Source organism: Pungitius pungitius, chromosome 10 (assembly GCF_949316345.1).
Source record: "Pungitius pungitius chromosome 10, fPunPun2.1, whole genome shotgun sequence".
In the NCBI taxonomy this organism is placed as follows: domain Eukaryota; kingdom Metazoa; phylum Chordata; class Actinopteri; order Perciformes; family Gasterosteidae; genus Pungitius; species Pungitius pungitius.
In genome coordinates this window covers 4,676,567-4,697,977 of record NC_084909.1, presented here as the reverse complement: position 1 = coordinate 4,697,977, position 21,411 = coordinate 4,676,567, and the positions used below count along the sequence as shown (strand labels likewise).

The 21,411-nt window shown below is 40.8% G+C and overlaps 1 protein-coding gene across 1 annotated transcript; it reads left to right on the top strand.

The window, feature by feature from the left end:
* The first annotated feature begins 227 nt into the window (after positions 1–227).
* gtdc1 (glycosyltransferase-like domain containing 1) lies at positions 228–20,067 on the top strand. Its single transcript, XM_037489272.2, has 11 exons — positions 228–307; positions 3,193–3,374; positions 4,560–4,727; positions 8,743–8,916; positions 10,419–10,484; positions 12,457–12,585; positions 14,066–14,175; positions 14,888–15,029; positions 16,346–16,416; positions 16,508–16,599; positions 16,771–20,067. Exons 1-11 carry the CDS (start codon positions 296–298, stop codon positions 16,843–16,845), a joined length of 1,221 nt encoding a protein of 406 aa, XP_037345169.2. The 5' UTR covers positions 228–295; the 3' UTR covers positions 16,846–20,067.
* Positions 20,068–21,411: the final 1,344 nt, after the last annotated feature.

Sequence of the window (21,411 nt, the reverse complement as noted above, 5' to 3'; positions counted from 1 at the left end):
GCTGTGACTTCATGTCATGTGTTATTGTAATCATGTGGAATGAGGAATTTCCTTCTACAGAGTAACTTTACATGTACATACAATACAAATCTTGAATCTTATTAATTTGTATTATGAAGATCAAATAGCTTTATAATACACATTAATTGGATTATCTGCTGAAAAAAAATCTTAAATTGATGAGGTAAACACACAATAAGGGATGTCAGTGACTGACTGATATTGGGTCCCGCCATCCTCCGGTGAAATAGTTACGTGATGACGTAAGCGGTCCGTCACTGCAGACGCAGGCTAGATGCAGTCAGAGGTGAGTGTCCCGTCTCTGTGGAATGAGCCATCCCTGTGAGGGGAAATCGGACCAGTGTTCGGTCCGCTGAGAACCCAGGGCTCTGGGTTTGCCTCTGTCAACTACCGGAACAGTGCTGCCACCAGTTCTGCTCTATGATTGGTCTACAGAGCTAACAGCTAACGGAGCTAAAGTAGCTAAAAGCTAACGGAGCTAACGTGTTGAACGAGCAAAGGGCTAACAAAGCTAACGGAACTAACACACTACACTATGAACGTGACCTCTTACTTAAATACAACTAATATTAATGTACTTTTACTTCAGCTGAGGGCGTTGTGGGGTTAGATGTACTTTTAGTTTAGTTGAGACAGTGACGAGTTGGATGTACTTAAACTCAGTGTACTATGTGTAAACAAAGTATACTGTTAGTAATACCACAGAATAATGTTAGTAGTAATACAATATATTGATAGTAATACTTTAGTATATAATGAGTAATACTTATCTATTATGTGATTCTTTCATATATTGTTATACTTTAGTGTATATATGCTCCAGTGTGTATTTATCACAATGGGACTGACCGGATTTCCTCTCTTTTCTAATAATTATACTAGTTTTTAACAACAATTAACACATTGACTTTGACTTAAATAAAAACTGAAGACATCTTCTTTTATTTTTTATCACCAATATAGATCATATACATCAGATAAGTACTTTAAGTATTTAAGTATATAAGTATTTGTTGCATGAAATATTCAAAAATATACACCCATTTATCATCTCTGATCAGCCAGAATAAAAGTTCCTACGTCACCTGATTATATGTTCTTAATAACTATAAATAATGATGATGTTCTGAGCTGATTTAAATGACTAATTTTACCTAAATATGTAAATGATAAAGACTGAGATAACGAAACTGAACAACCCCTTATTACCAATACCTCTGATAATTCAATCGATATTAATCAATTAATAACTGAACGAGTACTTATTATTGAGGGACAACTGGTCTCTGAAACAGTATGGATTATGTATAATCTTATTACTATTATTAAATCTATTCAACCAGGAGAGTCCTGAGAAGATTAAAATTAGCTTTTTCAAGGGAGTCCTGGCCAAGAAAGGTAGCAACATAAGACATTATCATGGCTGCTCCACCCACTAGCTGTGTCTCAAAGTCACTAGTCTGCACCCTTGTAGCCTCTCTAGTCTGCATCCTTCTATCCTCCACCCTTCAGCCTTCGTAGACCTGAGCTGGTCCTCCAACAACCGCATAGGCTGAACCAAAAGGTCTCTGACATGGGACGGTCTGTCCTACGGGGGCCTGCTTGCGTCATCGGCTTTACCTCCACTGCTCCTGTTGCCTAGCAACCTGCTGAACAATGAAAGCCTTAAAACACGAAAAAAAACGTACAAAGTACTATTATTTCATTTATTTTAGGAAGCCACGCTTCTCTTCCGGAGCATGATATATTTAACTAAATGTGAAGTTTATAATCACACAACAAAAGGAGCGAAGGAAGTTCAGTTTCTTTGTGTATTTATTCTGTAATGTTACTGACTTAGAAAGTGAAATTTCAGGTGCATAATTCAAAGTAAACTCAGGCAGTACCCGTACCCGCGTTCGGTCGAAGTGGACATCTGGCCCGACCCTGAAATGAGTTTGAGACCCCTGCTCTAAAGTGTGAAAGTGAAGTCATTAAAGTGACTTTTCACTAATAAGATGCGTGACAGAGTTAACGTTATAACTAGAGCAGTTTATTCTCGCGTCTTATGTTTATTTAAAAACACGACATCGGTTACCAACGTCACGTCACTCAAGTGATTTCATATACTAAGATGTGATGTTATATACTCTACCATAACATTTATATCAGTAAATATTCTAGTGAATTTGATTACTTAACGTTACATTTAAAAGAATGAATGAAATCCCCGTCAGCCCGCGGTGCATGATGGGAAATGCTGGGGCGCAAAGGATAGATCCAATGTGTCCTCCAAATTGGCTCCTGGAGGGCTTTGGAGAGGCTGACGGAATGTCTTTAGTCTGGAGATCTAAAGGCTCTCGGTGGTCCTGATGTCATCAGAGAGCGTGGACCTACAGTATCGTGTGGTCGCTGTGATGTTGGGAGTCAGGCAGTGAAAACATTTCTGATGTGATACATTTTATACATCAACTCGAAATCCTGAGGGGTCCCGTGTTGGTCAGAGAGAGTCCCAGGAGGACCTGCTCAGGCCACGTTTCCTGCTTCACTGGCATGGTTCGGGAAGTAGGTTCGTCCGAGCACAATGGAGACAATCCCCTTTCTCTGGGACTCATCGGTGGACGCAGCCTGCGGAGCGGCGCCTCCCTCGGCCCGGCAGCTTATTTTCTCAGGCTGATGGGAGCAGCAGATATGGACTGGGGGCCCGGTGTTAGCGAGCATTAGCTCCTTTTGTGGCCGCTAAATGGACGCAGACAGAAAGACGTACGCCACCTCCTGCCGCCATAATGGACTCTTTCATTGATTGTGATTCGTTGGAGCAGAGTTAACTTTCTGCAACAATAGCTTTCCATCTCTCAGCTCCTCCTCCTCCATCAGGACACTGGAATCGACGTTTGTATTTGTTATCTGCAGACCCCTTAGGCGTCCCGCCCCTCAGGTTGGGAACCACAGGGTCATATGTCGACATATCAGCAATTTAACACCCCATACATTCACTTTTCTATGGAACACAATCATTTCTGCGTTTTTGACATTTTATTTTTGTTTGCATGAAATAGTTGCACATTCATATTCTGTTGTCTGATTAATTGGACATTTTCACCATATTCACATACTGCTGCAGATCAACATATTTAAATGTATATATTTTTAACAGTAACATAAGTAATGCCTCTCTTCTGTCTCTCTCAGGGTCCCAGGGTTCTGCTGGTGGAACCGTTCTACGGCGGCTCTCACAAGCAGCTGATCGACCTGCTTCAGCAGAACATCAGCGGCTGCTCCGTCTTCACGCTGCCCGCCAAGAAATGGCACTGGAGGGCCCGAACGGCAGCGCTGCACTTCAGCCAGACCCTCCCCACCTGCCCCTCACACAGGTAAGAGCCACGCAAGTAACAATGTAGAGTCCACGTTGACAGCCCCTAACCACCTCTCCATCATCCCACACACACTTCCCCAATCCCACTTGCACTGTAATGTCTACAGTCTACCTTTAATGTGTTCATATTGACTGTTTATACATAGTGTTTATATGTATTTATATGTGTGTGTGTGTGTGTGTATAAATACTCACTGTATATTATATCTGCATTGGACTCTTCTCTTTTATAATTCAAACAAAAAGTGATGATCCCTTTCTGTGCACTTTTGGTCAGATGCTGAGCCGCATTTTGTTGTCAATACTTGTACTCTGTGCAATGATAATACGGTTTAATCTAAGCCAAACCTGCCTTTTATGTTGAGTTTGCATCCGGCAAACCTCACTGGCTTACTAGAGATTATCAAAATGTGATGATGCCAAAACCACCGATGAACTATGACAAAGCTTATTAAGTGAAAAGGTGATGTTACATTATTAATGAGGAGTAAACTGCCATCAGATAGATGAGAAATTGCACTTTCTTGTTTTCCTGTTTCTTGTTCTTCTGTAGCCTTATGGTTGAAACGCACTTATTGGAAGTCGTTTTGGATAAAAGCATCAGCTAAATGACATGGAATGTAGAGTCCTTAAAGTAAAAGGTATCAGGACGTCCTGCTTTGGGCTGTCTCGATAACTATTTTTTGTTGTGCCATATATTGCACTAAAATTATTTGCAATATTATTGTAATTGTTGGACCGTTAAATGCATCTGATTACATAATGACAATATGATATAATAGCAAATAATGCAAGTACGCTCTTTCAGAGATCAAAGAACGGATTATTTTTCAGACTATTTAGACACTAGAAAATCTTAAAATAAATTCCCAAATAAAACAAATAATAAGTGCAAGGCACACGGAGCTTGGTGCGATGGCGGAGGGTTTGATAAAATCTGTTTACTGGAAAAGTGCGTGTGCGTCTTGCCTAAGCACCGCCGCCGCTTTGGACAAACAAAGCAAGACCGACGCAGCGCGATCCACTAAAATGTTGGTGATGTTCATTTTAATGTAAAGATACATGTATATAATATATTCTATATATAATGCGATAAGTCAATATATTGATAATCATGACAGTCCTGGATCCCGGAACAGTATTATTAATTATTTGTTATTATTATTTGTGTGTTTTTCTCCAGAGTCCTGTTCAGCAGTTCAGTCCTAAACCTGTGTGAGCTGGTGGCCCTCAGGCCAGATCTGGCTCACCTAAAGAAGGTTCTGTACTTCCACGAGAACCAGCTGGTTTATCCGGTCCGCAAAGACCAGGAGAGAGACTTCCAGTACGGATACAACCAGGTCCTCTCATGGTAAACACTAACAATGTGTGTGTGTGGGTTCATCATCCGTCTGTCCACCCACCCACTCATGTTTCATCCACCCAACCATCCACTCATTCATCCGTCCATCCCCCATCCATCCACTTGTTCATCCATCTGCCCATTCAGCAATCTATCCATCCATCCACCAACCACTTGATCATCCATCTACCATTTATTACATCACATGTCATTTAGCTGACGCTTTTATCCAAAGCGACTTGCAATGAGTGCATTTCAACCATAGAGATACAAACTCAGAACAGCAAGAAACAAGAAAGTGCAATTTCATCAAATAAGCTGATTTACAACTAGTTATAGATAAGAGCCATTATAAGTCCAGTTTAAGGTCTACAGTGTTTTAGTGGAGGTAGAGTCTGAAGAGGTGTGTCTTTAGTCTGAAGATGTAAAGGCTCTCTGTGGTCCTGATGTCATCACAGAGCTCCTTCCACCATTTAGGAGCAGGACAGCAAAGAGTCGTGATCTAGTCGAGTGTTTTGCTCTCAATGAGGGAGGAACAAGCAGCTTGATGTTGGGATGGAGGGTTTGACCATGTCCTGGATGGAGACTGGACCCCATCCATTCACAGCATGCTACGTGAGCACCAATGTTTAGAGAATTTAGGAAGGTTAAAGAGCAGTCCAGCTGCTGCATTCTGGATGAGCTGCAGAGGTGGAATGGAGCAGGGAGACCTGCCAGGAGAGAGTTACAATAGTCCAGGAGATGACAAGAGCCTGAATCAGCAAACATTTATTTCCAAAATATGGTAGACATACAAGGGTGCATAATATTGAACAGATAAGACATTATAGTGCAAGAAAATGGCAAGTTAAATTTACAATTTAACTTGGTAAAAATAAAATATAAATAAGTCAGTGGGGCACCCGGCTAAGTTACTGAGCCCCACTGCCGACGGGAAGAAGCTATTTGTGTGCCGTGCCGTTAAGTTGCCAGATGGAAAGGGACACAAACAGACGGGGGAGGCACACAGGGTGAGGGGGGAAGGTGGGGGGGTGCGTACTTCCAAAAATGCACGACCATCTCCACTGTCTTCAGAGTGTTGTGCACCAGGTTGTTCTGGCTACAGCACGTCACCAGGTGGTCACACCTCGTCCCCACCAGAGATCAGTCCAATGTAAGTTTTTGTTATACCAGAAGAAGTAACCGTCTGTAAATGGATATTAATAAAGCCCTAAACATCTGTAATAGTTCAAGATTATGTAAATTCACTCAAAACATAACCTCACACTTCATTGTAAACGACTTTCAACCTCATTCTCGTTATAATCATTTTGAAAAACTCCACTGATCTGGTTATTCTTTGTGCTTAAATCCAGCTGCAGGTGAAGAGACATGTAGGATCACACCTGCACAGCAGCTAGTATATTTAATCATCTTTATTTGACTTTACACGTAAAAGCGTACAAAACAATGATTTATATAATTCAAATGTTTGAATAATTGTTTACTCTATTAAACACCACTGATCTTGTTAAAAGAAAAAAATGACTTGACCTATTGCTATAATGTATCTGTATTAATTGATGAACATCAATTGTATGTATTTGCCTTCAGGTGAAAGAGCAACAGACACAACCCCCCCCCCCCCCCCCCTCCCCCCTGATTCTGCACTACAGCCTGCAGACACTACAGCAAGTTCTGCTGGTCCGATTGATCAGCTGACTGGCAAACCCTGTCTGACAGTGAGGACTGAATTAGTCAGTAGGGGACCACATCATACCAACAACAACAACAAGTTGCCTTCAAAACTATTTTTAGTTAGTGAACGCAGAACAAATTAGGAGAAGCTGGTTGGTTTACTCAAAGGACAAAAATAGTCTTTACTGCTTCTGCTGCAAGTTCTTCTCAATGAAAAGCTTTAACCTGATCAGCAGTGGACTTAATAACTGGAAAAACTGAGACGAAGTTATGAGAATAGTCCAGAACATTTGCAGCAAGTTTGTTTATATGTATTGTTTATTGCACTTTTGCACTCATAGCACATTTGTATGCCTGCATTTTATTTATTTTAAGTATTTCAAATTCTAGTTTGATTAAGGTCTGTGCTTTCTAATGTATCTTTTAAAAGATAAGCTCATTCATTTGTTGTTGGAGTTTAAGTTAATAAAAATGTATAGAAATTCTGAGATCATTATATCGCCTGTAGTACATTTATCAAATCTAAATGTACAGTATAATACATACAGCATAGTGTACCTATAATGTATATCAGAAGGGTAACATGGAATGGTCGTAGTATCATCCGGCCCTGCGTCCACTCACAAATTCTCTCATCCATCCATCTACCTCCATGGAGGAATCTGTATTACTGTTAGTTAAAAGTCATATTCTGATCTTCTGAGATGTGAGTGCTGCTTGAGGTTCATCACATAAGTACTAGAAATGACAAAATGCAATCTTTTTCAAACTCGATATATCGATGAAATGAGAGCCTCTTACAGTTAGTTTTCCTGGGCTGAAACGTTTTTCTTAGTGAGCAAGTCTTTCTGCTCATGATTTGTTAAAGAGCTCTTCTGATGTGCTGCTCTGTGAGATCAAAGTAGATTGACTTGTCATTAATCACACTAACACTAAAGAGCAGAAGACTGATTGTTGTTGATCTGCAGGGCAGCATGTGAATAAGTCTCAGTCCCCTAATGTCATTACTGCAGCATTAAGTAACAGCTGATCATTAAGAGAATCTGATTGGATGGAAGCCACAACGCGCTCATTTCATTAAGACGAGACACAGATGAGCCACCTGAAGCTCAGTGCGTCAGTGTTTGGCATCAAAGCTGCAACGGTTCTCTTAGGGAAGAGCACATTTCCACCCAGGTGTGTCTACATCTCACCAAAGACTAATTGACCGTTCCAGACGGTGTGAAGTGTAGCAGCTGAGTGGTGAAGTTACAGCAGTGTGCTGGTACTTCCCTTTAAAATCCAGAATAAGTTGAAATTCACTGTCCTCGCCTTCAGAGGCCTAAATTACCATATACCATCATATCTTATTACCTCAATAGAGAGGTGCTCACCCTTAATATAGCTCATGCTATATATATATATATATAATGTTGTATGTGTAATGTAGTTGTGGCTGTGTATAGTTTCTAGTTAGTTATGAAATTACTATTGGTTCAATGCCATCTAAAGTTATTAAAAGCTTCTTGGCATCTCAATTTTCCTCAAAGTTATGGACCAATCAATTGATCCTGACACCTGTGTGGTCAAAAGTTATCAAAATCAAAAGAGTTTTCATGCAACTAGCCTGGCATCCATTTTGGTGGATTTTCTTGAGAATGTAACATGTTTATATCTCCAAGCAACATTTTTTATTCTAGCCAATATTTCTTCATCATTGTGTAGGCCTCAAAGTATTTGATTTTTCAAAAAATTGTAGTGCCACCTATTGGAATAGGGAAATGCACACTTTTTACATTGTGACGAGCTACTGCTAGCCCTCTCATCTACTCAAACTCAGCTGTCTGCAGATAATTAATAATTGTTCATGGGGAATATTGGGAGTTTTTGAAAAGACAGTCGCATGAAAGTTAAAGCAACTATTTGGGTGCCTTGGCAAACTCAAAAAATCTTGAAAAGTTATGTCAGTGTCCCAGGTTATAATTACAGAGCCCCGTATCCCTGTTTGACAAGTGTGACGATTTCTGACATGTAAAACAGGGAGACTTAAAATAAAGTATCTTGGGACCATGCTCTAAAAAAATCATTTTTTTGTGTGAATACTCCCTTTATTGTTGGCACTTTTTTGACGCTATACTTCAAATTTTGACAAAACGATCCCAAGGACCTTGGTGATTAAAAGTGATTATAAACGTTTGTGTCCATATCAGCAGAATTGTCTTGAGAATAATGAATCAATTGGTCAAGTTGGCTGTGACCGACATGACTGGACATGACTTATTCAATGTGTTCAGTGTGCCCCCCCCCCCGACATGCTTACAGCTTTAAGTATTGTTATTATTCACCACTTTCTATTGCTCTACTGCAGCCTGGTGTCGGACGTGGTGGTGTTTAACTCCGTCTTCAACATGGACTCCTTCCTCTCCTCCATCTCCTCCTTCATGAAGAAGATACCAGACCACCGACCCAAAGACCTGGACCAGCTGATCCGGCCAAAGTGCCTGGTTCTGTACTACCCGATCCAGTTCCCTGACGTCAGCAGGTCAATGAGATCGCATCATGATGTTAACTCATTTATGAAAATGAACCAATAATCATTATTGATCTGTTATGTCAGTTAAAGGGACAGTTTTTAAATGTTTCTTTATTACCTGTTAACATATCAATCAACCAATAGATTTCACAAGCAACCAATAATCTGATTGTAGGAATAACCAGACAAAAGTAAGCAGTTTAGTAATAATAATCTTCTGGTGTCTTTAAACTGGTCCACTCTTTGTTAATTAGAGGGGGTTTAGAATGTATCCTTCATTTTGAATAATGTCATAATCAGTGATGACAAACATCCATTCTCTTTAAAGTAAATCTAATGGTTTTAGACAATCAAGATCAGCAGCTCTGAGATCAGCCCACACCTGGCTTTACCCCTCTGAGGAACACATCACCATCCAGCCAATAGCTTTATATAGGCACATGTGTCTATATAGATCTTTTTTGTATAATTTTATTTCAGTCTGATTTCACTTATAAGTGACTAAGTTGTCAGTGTTTGTTGTTAATAGAAACGTGTGTGTATGTGATCCTTGACTTAAATTACCAATATTTTGATCACAGGATGGAAGGAGGAAGATGAGCAACTATTATCTGAATTGTGTTGAATGTTTACATCCCTTAAACAATAACTCCTCTTTTAAATTCTGAAACTCTTGAGCAAACTCAATTACTGAAATTCCTTCATTTCCATATAGTTTACGTTTTGCTGTCATTTCTCAAAGAAGATTCTTTATATATTTTAACATTTCATCAGATGATAACTTCAGACCTCAGTTTCCCTTTCTTCAATAGCTCAAACTGAAGGTTTGCTGTCGGACCCATCAGTCCTCTGATGTCCAGGGGAGCAGGACCGGGACATTTCTTTGGGCTGGGGTCTCCATCCATCCATCTTCTGTAATTTAATAGCCATTGAACTGAGCCGGCAGAAAGAAGGCTTCACTTAGACCTTCATCCATCACGCCGAGTCAGACCACATCAATGTGGACTGGCGGGTGACTCTTTCTCCCATGAGCCTGTGTTCTTCTGAGTGCAGCTGGGGGTCAGCTGGTGCTGAGGAGGATCACATTAATCCTGATCAGAGTGCTACTGCATGTTCTCTAACGCATTCTGATGGTGACAAATCATCAGAGCACCGCCCCGTTCCCCCTTCACGAGGAGGCTTTGGACACGTATCCCAGCATGCATATCACCAACCAGCAACACCTGAATGACTTTAGTTTGATATATTGTGATCAAACTTTAGCTCAGAGACGGAACACGTCTCCAGCTGAGAACCTTAGTTCTTTGAACTTGATGGAAATAATTACCCAGAATGCTTTGGGTTCAGTGGGACTCGGGTGATTCCAAGTCAATTCCTCTCTTTCAGATCAGTGTTCAGCAGTGAAGCTGCAGTAGTTTCAGGGACCTTCATGGCTGTTGGAAGCTGCAGTTCCTGCTTTAGGACTAAATCCAAGTTTTGATGACGTAAAACTTTCTGTTGTTGGTTTTCAGGCCAAAGGTCGAGTATAAAGTCGTCAGCAGCCCGGAAGAGATGCCTGATGAAGCTCAGATTGGGAGGTGATGTACTAATACTGCTGTCAATACTCTTTGCTGGTATTAATACTATACTGTCATATGCATACTCTCTGTTATAGTATACTATAACAAGTATCGGAGTATAAGTACTCTCTGTTATCCTACTATAACTACTCTGTTATCCTGCTACAGAAAGAAAAGAAGAGAGACCGGTCTGTAGTTATTATTTGAGGGTTGAGGGTGGGTTTCTTCAGGAGTGGGTTAACTCTTGTCTCCTTCAGAGATTCGGTAAAAAGCCAGATAACAGAGCATTGTTAATGAGACAGGTGAGGAAAGGAAGAAGGTCAGGAGCGATAGACTGAAGAATATGGGTGGGAATGGGGTCAAGAGGGCAGGTGGTGGGACGGGCAGAGGTTACTAAGGTAAGAACTTAGGAGACAGAGGTGAACAAGGAAAGCGAGGGCGATAGAGGGGAAGTCGGTGGGACACAGGTGGAAGGAGGTGGGTTACAGATAGAGGAGCATATGTCAGCTATTCTGACAGTATCCCGGAAGAAGAAGGTGGGGGATTGGACTGGGGGTTTTGAGGTAGTAGGTTCAGACAGCCACAGGGATTTGCCGTGTTGTAACAGCACGAGAGTCGAGGGAGGACGACAGAGTTGAGAGGAGTCAGTTGAGGGGAGAGCTTATAGAACAGAGGAGGAGAGGAGGGAGAGATGGAACAAAAAGCTCCAGAGTCAGTTCTTAACTTCTCTGTTATCCTACTCTAAGTACTATGTTATCCTACTATAACTACTGTTATCCTACTATAAGTACTCTGTTATCCTACTATAACTACTGTTATCCTACTATAAGTACTCTGTTATCCTACTATAACTACTGTTATCCTACTATAAGTACTCTGTTATCCTACTATAAGTACTCTGTTATCCTACTCTAAGTAATATGGTATCCTACTATAACTACTGTTATCCTACTATAAGTACTCTGTTATCCTACTATAACTACTGTTATCCTACTCTAAGTAATATGGTATCCTACTATAACTACTGTTATCCTACTATAAGTACTCTGTTATCCTACTATAACTACTGTTATCCTACTCTAAGTAATATGGTATCCTACTATAACTACTTTTATCCTACTCTAAGTAATATGGTATCCTACTATAACTACTGTTATCCTACTCTAAGTAATATGGTATCCTACTATAACTACTGTTATCCTACTCTAACTACTATGTTATCCTACTTTAAGTACTCTGTTATCCTACTCTAAGTACTGTATAAGTAATGTTATAAGTTAGATTTTGTGCGACCATTAGTATATATATTTTAGCTTATATATTTTAGTATATATATTTTAGCTTTTAGCTCGGTGGCAATTGCCAAAAAACCCAAATCCCCCAAATGATCGTTTTGAGGAAAAGGGGAGCTTTCACAACCGGACATTAAGGTGGAGTCATGATGTGAATGAATGAGGTGGTGAGGGACCCAATGCTATTTACATGAACATAGGGGAATATTTGTCTCTAGACTGATGACATGTGACACAAAACGTTTGGTGGCTGCAACTATTTTGTGCTGAAAGGCAGCTATTTACTTACTATTTATGTTGCTGGTAACCGTGTTATAAAAGCAACAAGGTACTTGAGGCACTACTTTATCTTCTATAATATGTTCGAGGGTTCCCTCCAATAATGTACACCCTTGAACTGTTACATTATTGGACGATAAAGTACTGCCTCAAGTACATTATTGCTTTAAGAAGTACTATGTTATCCTACTATAACTAATGTTATCCTACTCTAAGTACTATGTTATCCTACTATAAGTACCTGCAGGTGGTTGCAGTCTAAGCAGGCTGAACCCATCTGATTTAAAAGGACAGTACTGCAGGTTTAGAGGGAGCAGCGCCTCCTTCAGACTGTACACCACTACATTCAAAAGGGTCAAATCTTCAGACCATCAAGTTGCATCGTTGGTGTTGATCCCTGTTATCAACACTGTGTTTAGTGGAGAGTTTCCATCATTGGGGAACCAGCAGGAGGATCCACACGAGTCCAGAACAGACCAGAGACCAGTTAGTAAGAGGGACCCTGGAGACCAGATGAAACCTCTTCACATTGTGTGGCCTCACAGGTGGTGAGTCACATTTATTTATATGATATATACATGTTTGACTGGTTTGTTTTGTTACTGGTGTTAAATTGCTGTCAATTAAACCAAGTTCTGCAGAATTTTCACATTAAAAGGGTTGAGTAATTCCTTTGACTGGTAGGCTTTTAATGTGAAGATGTTGGTGTGATGGTTGATACAGAGCTCATTAGCATGAAGAGGACTGAGCATGCTCAGTGGGAAACAGAGGGGTCATTGGACAGATAATGTCAATAAAATATACTTTGCTGGGAAAAATGTAAATATAATGAACTTTAATGTGCACATTCCAAAATGAAATATACTCTAATTTGAAGGGTTCCATTCTTTGATAATAAACAATAATAAATTAGTTACTATGGGTTTATTCTTTGGCGGTAAACTGATATTTTGTTATTAATACGACTAGTAAAATAAGAGACTACTTCGGGTTGCACAGAACCTGATGCACCTGAAACAGCTGTTCTCCCCCCCCCCCCAGAAGCAGCAGCAGCAATAAGACAAGCTGTAATCTGAGGATCCAGGCCACACACAGATTAAAACACAAACCGGGCAAGAAGATTATCAGAATAAAAGCAATAATCCATCTGTGTTTTCCTCAGTCAGAGCAGATTACATGGTGACTGCTGCAGTCACTGATACCAATGAAGAAGAACAACACAAACACACATACAGATCTCCTATCAGAACCTTCACAATAAAAGACACCAGGAGAGTTTCAACGAGATTAATAAATAAGTTCATGGTCACTGTGGTGACCTGCATCACACGTTCTTTCCAAATCGGTACTCTCCAGACTCGTGTTCTCATTACATCCTTTATTCAAAGTTATTTGTTTTGCTTCATCCCAAATATATAATATAGTTTTAGTGTGGATAACGTGAGGTCAAAGACTGTTCAGATGCCCCGTTGAGTACAAATGAAGCCTCACGTCTTGGTCCCGCCCCCTATTCTCACCACTCTCAATCTAATAAACCATAAGGAAAGTTATTATTTCAGACATATGAAAGGGAATACACATTATTCATACAAATACATTACACAATGTTTGTAACAGAAACACAGAATATGGCTCCAACATGATACGATTTATAATACAAAATTGTGTTGATACTGTAGCTTATTTGAATAACCGCAGCACTTCATATGACTGCACATGAGCAGCATAATAGATGAGTGTGCTTGTATTATACTGGTATACACAATGCTAGTATAAATACTAGTGTATAATGTGTCTGTATTATAGAAGAACACACTGTGTGTACCAAATCCTAATTAATTTTAATTCATACATGTGAAGTATCTACGTGTCAAATTTTATGTATAATTACTACCTTTAACCTTTTACTTTAACACCATTAAATCATCTAAAATGTTACACAATATTTTGTATCAATAATTCTAACACACACACATGTATCTATGTACATTATCTTGAACACAACATACTTTGTTGTGTGTGTTTCAGGGAACACGATAAAAATCCTGAACTGTTTTTCTCCACTTTGATGAAACTGAAAGAAAAAGAAGTTGACTTTAATCTGTCGGTGCTCGGAGAGAACTTCAGTGAAGTCCCAGGTACACACACACACACACACACACACACACACACACACACACACACAGAACGATGTGAAGGTCGAAGGCTTTAATTGATAAAACACTCTGTATCATCAGCTGATGATGCTATAATCTGCGTGTGGGTGTTTAGGTAATGAACCCACTCTGAGATATTGAACCGTTACGTTTTACAGCTTCATAAACACACTGACTGTAAATCCACATTCGGATTGTGTGATTATTTTTATGGAGCCTGAGGACTTAATCCCATTAGGCCCATTCCAATGGCCTTTTATTTAGTTAATAGGGTCAAAGTATTGTTTAGGGTCAACAGTAACCTTTTATTCTGTTCCGCATTCAGAAACGTCAGGCTGATTTATTGTTATTTATCTTCAGACGGAACAAACTTTTACATTATTTTTATTAAGTTATGGTTTATAACATAATTTTCAACTCATTCTTTACTTTTCTTATTATTATAGTATCAGACTTAGAAAATACTACTTAAAGGACAAATTATAATAATACGAAAGATAATGAATTATTGCCATAATTAAATCATAATATTGATTTTAAAAATCACAATAAATAAAAAATTTAAAATAAGAGAAATAGTAAAATATTGATAATAATGATAACAAAAATAAAAATACATAATATTAATAAAAAATTCTCACATGAAGGAGAGTTTCATCATCTGCTTCCGTCTTCTTCTGTGGTGTTCGTGCAGGGATCTTCTCAGAGGCCAGACTCCGACTGGACCCTCACATCCTGAACTGGGGGTTCCTGCCCAGAGGAGCTTACCTGGAGGTTCTGCTCCAGGCCGACGTAGTCGTCTCCACCGCAAGCCATGAGTTCTTTGGAGTCGCCATGTATGTTTTAGTGTTGCTGTCTCTATTAAGAAAGACGGTTAGGCACATTGAATATATAATATATAGATATATCTCAAAGGTGTTGGTCCATGTTGACATGATAACATCACGTAGTTGCTGCAGTTTTGTCGGCTTCACATCTATGATGAGAATCTCCCGTTATACCACATCCAAAGGTGCTTTATTGGATTGATGTGGTGACTTAAGAGGCCATTGGAGTACAGTGAACTCATCATCATGTTCAAAACACCAGTCTGATGATATGAGCTTTGTGACATGGTGCATCATCCATTAGAAGATGGTACACTATAGTCATTAAGGGATGGGCATGATCAACAACACTCAGGTAGGCTGCATGCTCAATGGGTACTAAGAAATGGGTACAAGACCACTCGCATCAACTGGTGCTCGCTGGATATTTCCTCTCTTTGGGACCATCCTCTGTGAACCCGAGATGGTTGTGTGTTTAAATCCCAGTAGATGAGCAGTTTGTGACGTACTCAGACCAGCCCGTCTGCACCAACAACCGTCCACGTTAAAGTCTCTTCAATCCTCTTTCTTCCCCTTTCTGATGCTCACTTTGACTTTCAGCAAGTTATCTGCCATGTGATTGGCTGATTAGCAAATTTTTGTTGACAAGCATTTGAACGGTCGTGAATGTGTGTGAATGTGTGTGTTTATATATATATATATATATATATATATATATATAATGCTTTACACACATACATACACACACGTGAACTCTCTGCTTCATTGATGTCATCACATCAAGGTGGTCTTTACTGAGACCTGGTAGGAACCTGCAGGTGTGTTCACTCTGTGAACCACACTTCACTCAAACTTCAGTCAGCTTACTCTGCAGCAGTCACAGGCCCAACAACCAATGACACGCTCCGCTCTGTGAACCTTGTGAGTCACGGCCCTGTGAGTGTCGGCCTGCAGCACTGATCTCAGATATGCACCTGATTCATGTTGGTAGCTCCAGTATTATTGTATGTGAAGCTGTACAACAAAATAACTTTTATTTGAGCAAATACTGTATAGTGTAAATAATATAAAGCTTTAATAACTAATCCTAATATAAATAAAATGATCATTACATGACTTTACATCACATGTCATTTAACTGACGCTTTTATCCAAAGCGACTAACAATAAGTGCATTTCAACCATAGAGATGCAAACTCAGAACAGCAAGAAACAAGAAAGTGCAATTTCATCAAATAAGCTGCTGTGAACCAGAAGATACCATGAACCTGAACCCAATAACTTGCATGAAGAATATTTATGTGACGGTATGGGATGTTTTACAGGCTGGAAGCCGTCCACTGTGGTTGTTATCCACTGTGTCCCAAGGCCTTAGTCTACCCAGAGATATTTCCAGGTAATACAACCTTTTCTTTTTTAAGTGACACCAAAGAGCTTCTGCCCCGGGTCACTTCTTCACTACTCTCCTTCACTGCTCTCCAATGCAGCAGAGTACCTGTACTCCACACCTGAGCAGCTGTTTAAACAGCTGCAGCGACTCTGCAGAAGGCCAGACATCGTCCGAAGACACGTCGTCAAGGTAACCCACTACGCTTCCCATAATGCATCGGGACAAGCAAGGGAAACGTTTAGCTCAGAGTTACCTCCTCTCTCTAGAAGCTAAGTGGAGCTAATATGCTGTACCAAATGTCCCCCAACATGTTGAGCTCGTTTGAGAACATCAATAACTTTACATTCTTTTCCTCTGCAGGTAGACACCTCCTCCTACTCCTGGACGTCCCTGAAGGGGCACTATGAGGCTCTGCTGTCAACCAGGTGTCCCTGAACACACTGCTCGGCCTCCATTAGCTCTGGATGGCTCTGGCCTGTCGCTGGAACATTTCAACCAAAATATGTCATCTACTTGTCTTAAGTCCAATAAAGTCATCAGTCAAACAAGAGCAGACGTTTTATGAAACCCAACTGCAACTATAAGAAATACTCGCCGACATTCAGAAGTAATAACTTTAGGTTTGTTAAAACAGCACAAAGACAGAAAGCGGATCATTGGTCAGTCTGACTCTCGCTGCTTGAAGATGTCCGAGCCACTGGCCTTCAGTCAGTGATTCAGCCCCTGTAGCCAAGGAGAAAACTAACCACTCTGTGATAACAACTTACCTCAGGCCAGAGGATGAAGTAAGTTCAGACTGTTGATCCAGAGAGACAGAAGCTGACACACAACTGAGGAGGGCGGGCTGGATCAGGACCCAGCAGGTTACTGGTCTATCAAAGACATTCTGCTCCTGCACAGACACTGGTGATATTGAGTGACAGTCTGGAACCACTAAAGCCAGTCTCTGCCACTCATTCCCATCGTTCCAGTCCTGCTGCTTGAGACATCTGATGGATGAATCTTCAAATGAGCCCTCTGGTTGGAGCAGGACACAAGATCCAGACCTGGTTCTCACCGGATCCTCTTGGAAGAACGGTCCGTCAGAGACTTTTCGATCAGTGAGACTCTGGTCCTTCACAGAGACTCTGGAACCACTGAAGCCAGTCTAAGTGCCTCTCATTACATTGTTCCTAGTCCTGCTACTTGATACATCTGGTGGAGGAACTACAAAACCACCAAAGACCCAAAGCCCAAGAGACTACAGAGAGAATTATGTACATATAGAGTATACATGTATATGGAAGTATGTGTATACTTGTGCTTGTGTAGTCAGATTCCTCGCAATTAGGGATCAGTGTTTTCTTTAAATTCTGATCTGTTTCGATGATGTAGTAAATGTCTGGTTATTTGCTAAGAAATGTATCTATTATCCAAACAAGAAATAATACATCATTAGCAGGCTCACTTTACTTCGTATTAATCCTTTACTCATGTATGTGTGTATGTACATGAATCTGAATGGAGCTGAATTTAAAGTATTCCACATAAAAGCCTCTAAATGGATCACTTATGTGTCTGGAGGGCTTTGGGTAATAAGGTCAGCATCACTACGGATCCGTCACCTCGGAGGACGCAGACGGGTAACAGAACCTGATGGCCGACATCTTGGCCTGCCAAATGTCATCCTGGGCCTGAATATTGCTCCACCTCATTAGCCTCCGTCCTGACGCTCATACGCCCTGGCACGTTATTACGAATAATTATCATTATTATCGGAACAGGAAGTGTCCCAAAGGAAAGAACCTGACAACATGAAGTGGGTTAAAGAAAATAACCAGAGAACAGGAAGTGGGTCAAAGGAAAGAGGTTAGAGAACATGTCGAAAAGAAAATTACTCTGGGAACAGGTGTCTAAGGATCAGGACTCTACCGTGTGGTTTACCGCGTGGACGATTAGCACTCTAGCGTGTAGTGCCAGGAGTCTCGCAGCCTGCAGGGTGCTTAATGTGAAGCTGAAGATGCCAATGATAATGAATTAGCATTTATTTTCCTGAGCGGTGGGGGCATTCCAAGATCTGGGAGCTGGACCATGATGCCTCCCTCCTCGCCTGCAAGGCACCTGCTAATTGGGTCAGGATCATCGACTCGATGAAGATGTTGGGACAGATAACAAATGAGGAGAATGAAGCCACAGCGGCCACAGATGACTTCAGATCAGCAGACGGATCAGAGCTGTGATTTACTATGTTCACCGCACACCTAAATGCATCCAGTCCTAATGCTGATCTAACGGTTTCCAAGGAGGATCTAAATAAAACATTTATTTAAATACATATACATTTCTATAAATGCTAAGGGGGACTCACACAGACCCTTTGAGAGGGCGGCAGTTCAGTGAGAGGACAGCTTAGAGAAGGAAGGGGACAGTTCCTATTGTACAGTATTGAAGATTAGTGACTGTTCAGAGACCGGACAGTTTTAGAGACATGGCAGTTAAGAGAGGGGACTGTTTAGTAAAGTGAGGGGTTCAGAGAGGGGACACTTTACAAATTAAGACAAATTAAATCTAATTTTACTTCTCGTATCCACTCGGATGGTTTCTCTTTACAGCATCAGATGATGCAAGGAGAAGGTTTCTCTCGACAGCAGCAGGATGTCCCTCCTCATCTCTCTTCATCACTCACACTTCATCACAGAGTGAGTTTCTCCAATCTCAAAGAAGCGCTACAGATTAAAAGTGGAATTACAACATAATCTTTAATAATCCAGGCAGAGTTATTCTGAGGTTCTGACACTCTGTCAATCAACCAGATTAATCTTCAAATTAGCACGAGAACGCTGTGTGAAGACGATTAGACTCAGAGAGCTGTGATTAAACACGTCTACCATCAGGTCCTCACAGGAAGTCACTGGGAAAATTCCTCAGATTCCCTCCACAGACCTCAGGTCAGATTCCTCCACAGACAGACTGGAGGACTCTGTGTGACTAACATGATGCCGACAGTTGAACAATAGAAGTGAGATCTGAGCAGCTGGAGAGGTTGCTGATGGTATTTACACAACCCCTGTGTTTTGTGCGTCACCTCCTCATCATCCCTCCTGAACCTGGTCTCAGTGGAAACTTTGTGGCCTCTGTGAGTCCTGACCTGCCAACGCAAACAGAATTGGAGCGGCTGCAGGTCAGCGTTAGCTACCTGCAGACCTGAGATCAGGGCACAGCTTCCCCTCAGACGCCTCTCAGGGCTCAGCAGAGCTGTGGATACAAATTTACGTGGAAACACGGGAGACACCTGATCATTGTTTTCATTCCAATCATCACAACTATCAGACTAACTAGAAGAAAAATATTCCTGTGTCACCAATTATCAGTCTTTCTAGTTTTTGTCAATGAACTCTCCTGTCATTCCAGTTCCTGTCATCAACACAAGATCATCTCTCATTCCCTTCACCTGGTCCTCATGCCCTTCCCACCTGCGGCACATTCCCTCATTAGTCCCTCACTATTTTTTGTACCCACACTTGCCCTCTGCCAGATGGTCTTGTGTGTTGCTGCCAAGCTCAGAAGCTTGAGTTTATTCCTGATCTGTTCTGTGTTTGCCTGACTACTCGACCTAGGCTTTTTGCGGGCCCCCTTTTTGAATTTGTTTGCCCGTTGGACTGATATCCCGGTTTTGACCCTCCCTGAACACGAGTAAAGAACTTTACTTGCATTTCTGTTTCCGAGTTGTACTTTTGGGTTCAACTACCTGTAATGCTTACATCCTGGATGACAAAATATTCTTTATTTCCTATTTTTTATTGCGAAATCAATATAAAATACAAAGAAACTCAAGTCAATAACCCATAATCAATTAAACAAATTATTCATGATTTTACACTTAAATTTGAGTTCTGAATGATCATGATCTTAAATAAAATCTAAAACGTTCATTTAAAAATTGTGAATTATATAAATTATATTTGACTAAAAGTGAAGACGTAACTGAAGGACAACTTTATTTTTCTTGGTCTTCACTTTACTCATCCATAGCCTCTTCTCCCTCACCATCTGCTTCCTCCTGGTTTAGCTGAAGATTTTACCAGGTGTTGAAGCTCCAAATGTTCTGGAGGTGGGTGAAGATTGAACCTGGTTTCTGGGGCTCCAGATCTTCTGGGTTGTCTGAAGTTTGGACCTGGATTTTGGGCTCAGATGTTCTGGAAGTGGGTGTAGATTGGAACTGGTTTTGAGGTAACACAATATCTTGTAGTGGCTCCAGGTTGGGCTTGGTTTCGGGGCTCCAGATGTTCTGGTGGTTGGACCTGGATTTGGGGCTCCAGATGTACTGGAGGTGTCTGGAGGTTGGAGCTGTTTCAGTCCATGTTCCCAGGGTCTAGAATGTCCCGTGTGAGGCCCTGATCCTGTATGCTGTAATCGTCCAAAGCCTCTGACTGGAGCATTTTAATGAAATCCGTCTTAACTTCTGGTGGCTGATTACTTCCTGATTTATCTAGCGGTGTACTGCAGCAGAGAAAAGATCCCCATCACATTAACAACTGTTTAATAGTGAAGTATGTGTTATAGTATGACATCACTGCTCATTCATTGGCTCAACACTTTTCTTTCTTTTTAAGAGACGGAAAAACTGAAAAATAACTAGTTTCTTAATACTTTAACTTTTTATTCCAAAAGCCTGTTGGTGTTGACCTTCAGATTATTAACCATTCAAATGAATCAGATGAACGTATTTCTCATTGTCTCCATCAGTGTGCTCTCCTTCCTCGTCACCTTTCGAGCATCTAGACGAGATGAAATCCTCCAACAGGAAGTTAAGCCCTTGATCTTCAGCAGAGAAAAGGTATTTTGTGCTTCTACGCTGAAAGCAGCTTACACGAAGTGACTTTCATTTGGTTCTTGAGAAAAACAGAGAGAGCGGATTTACTCTCAGATTGATTCACAGATTACAAACTCCTCATCAACTGGGAGGCTTTTATTCTGAAGCAGTACTCACATTCATCTTTACACCTCAAACTGCTTCATCTA

Excerpts from the sequence above, each read along its gene's own strand:
- gtdc1 (XM_037489272.2), top strand. Across the intron at positions 15,030-16,345 it reads GAGTTCTTTGGAGTCGCCAT|GCTGGAAGCCGTCCACTGTG; the intron begins GTATGTTTTAGT and ends GATGTTTTACAG. Across the intron at positions 16,600-16,770 it reads TCCGAAGACACGTCGTCAAG|GTAGACACCTCCTCCTACTC; the intron begins GTAACCCACTAC and ends TTTCCTCTGCAG.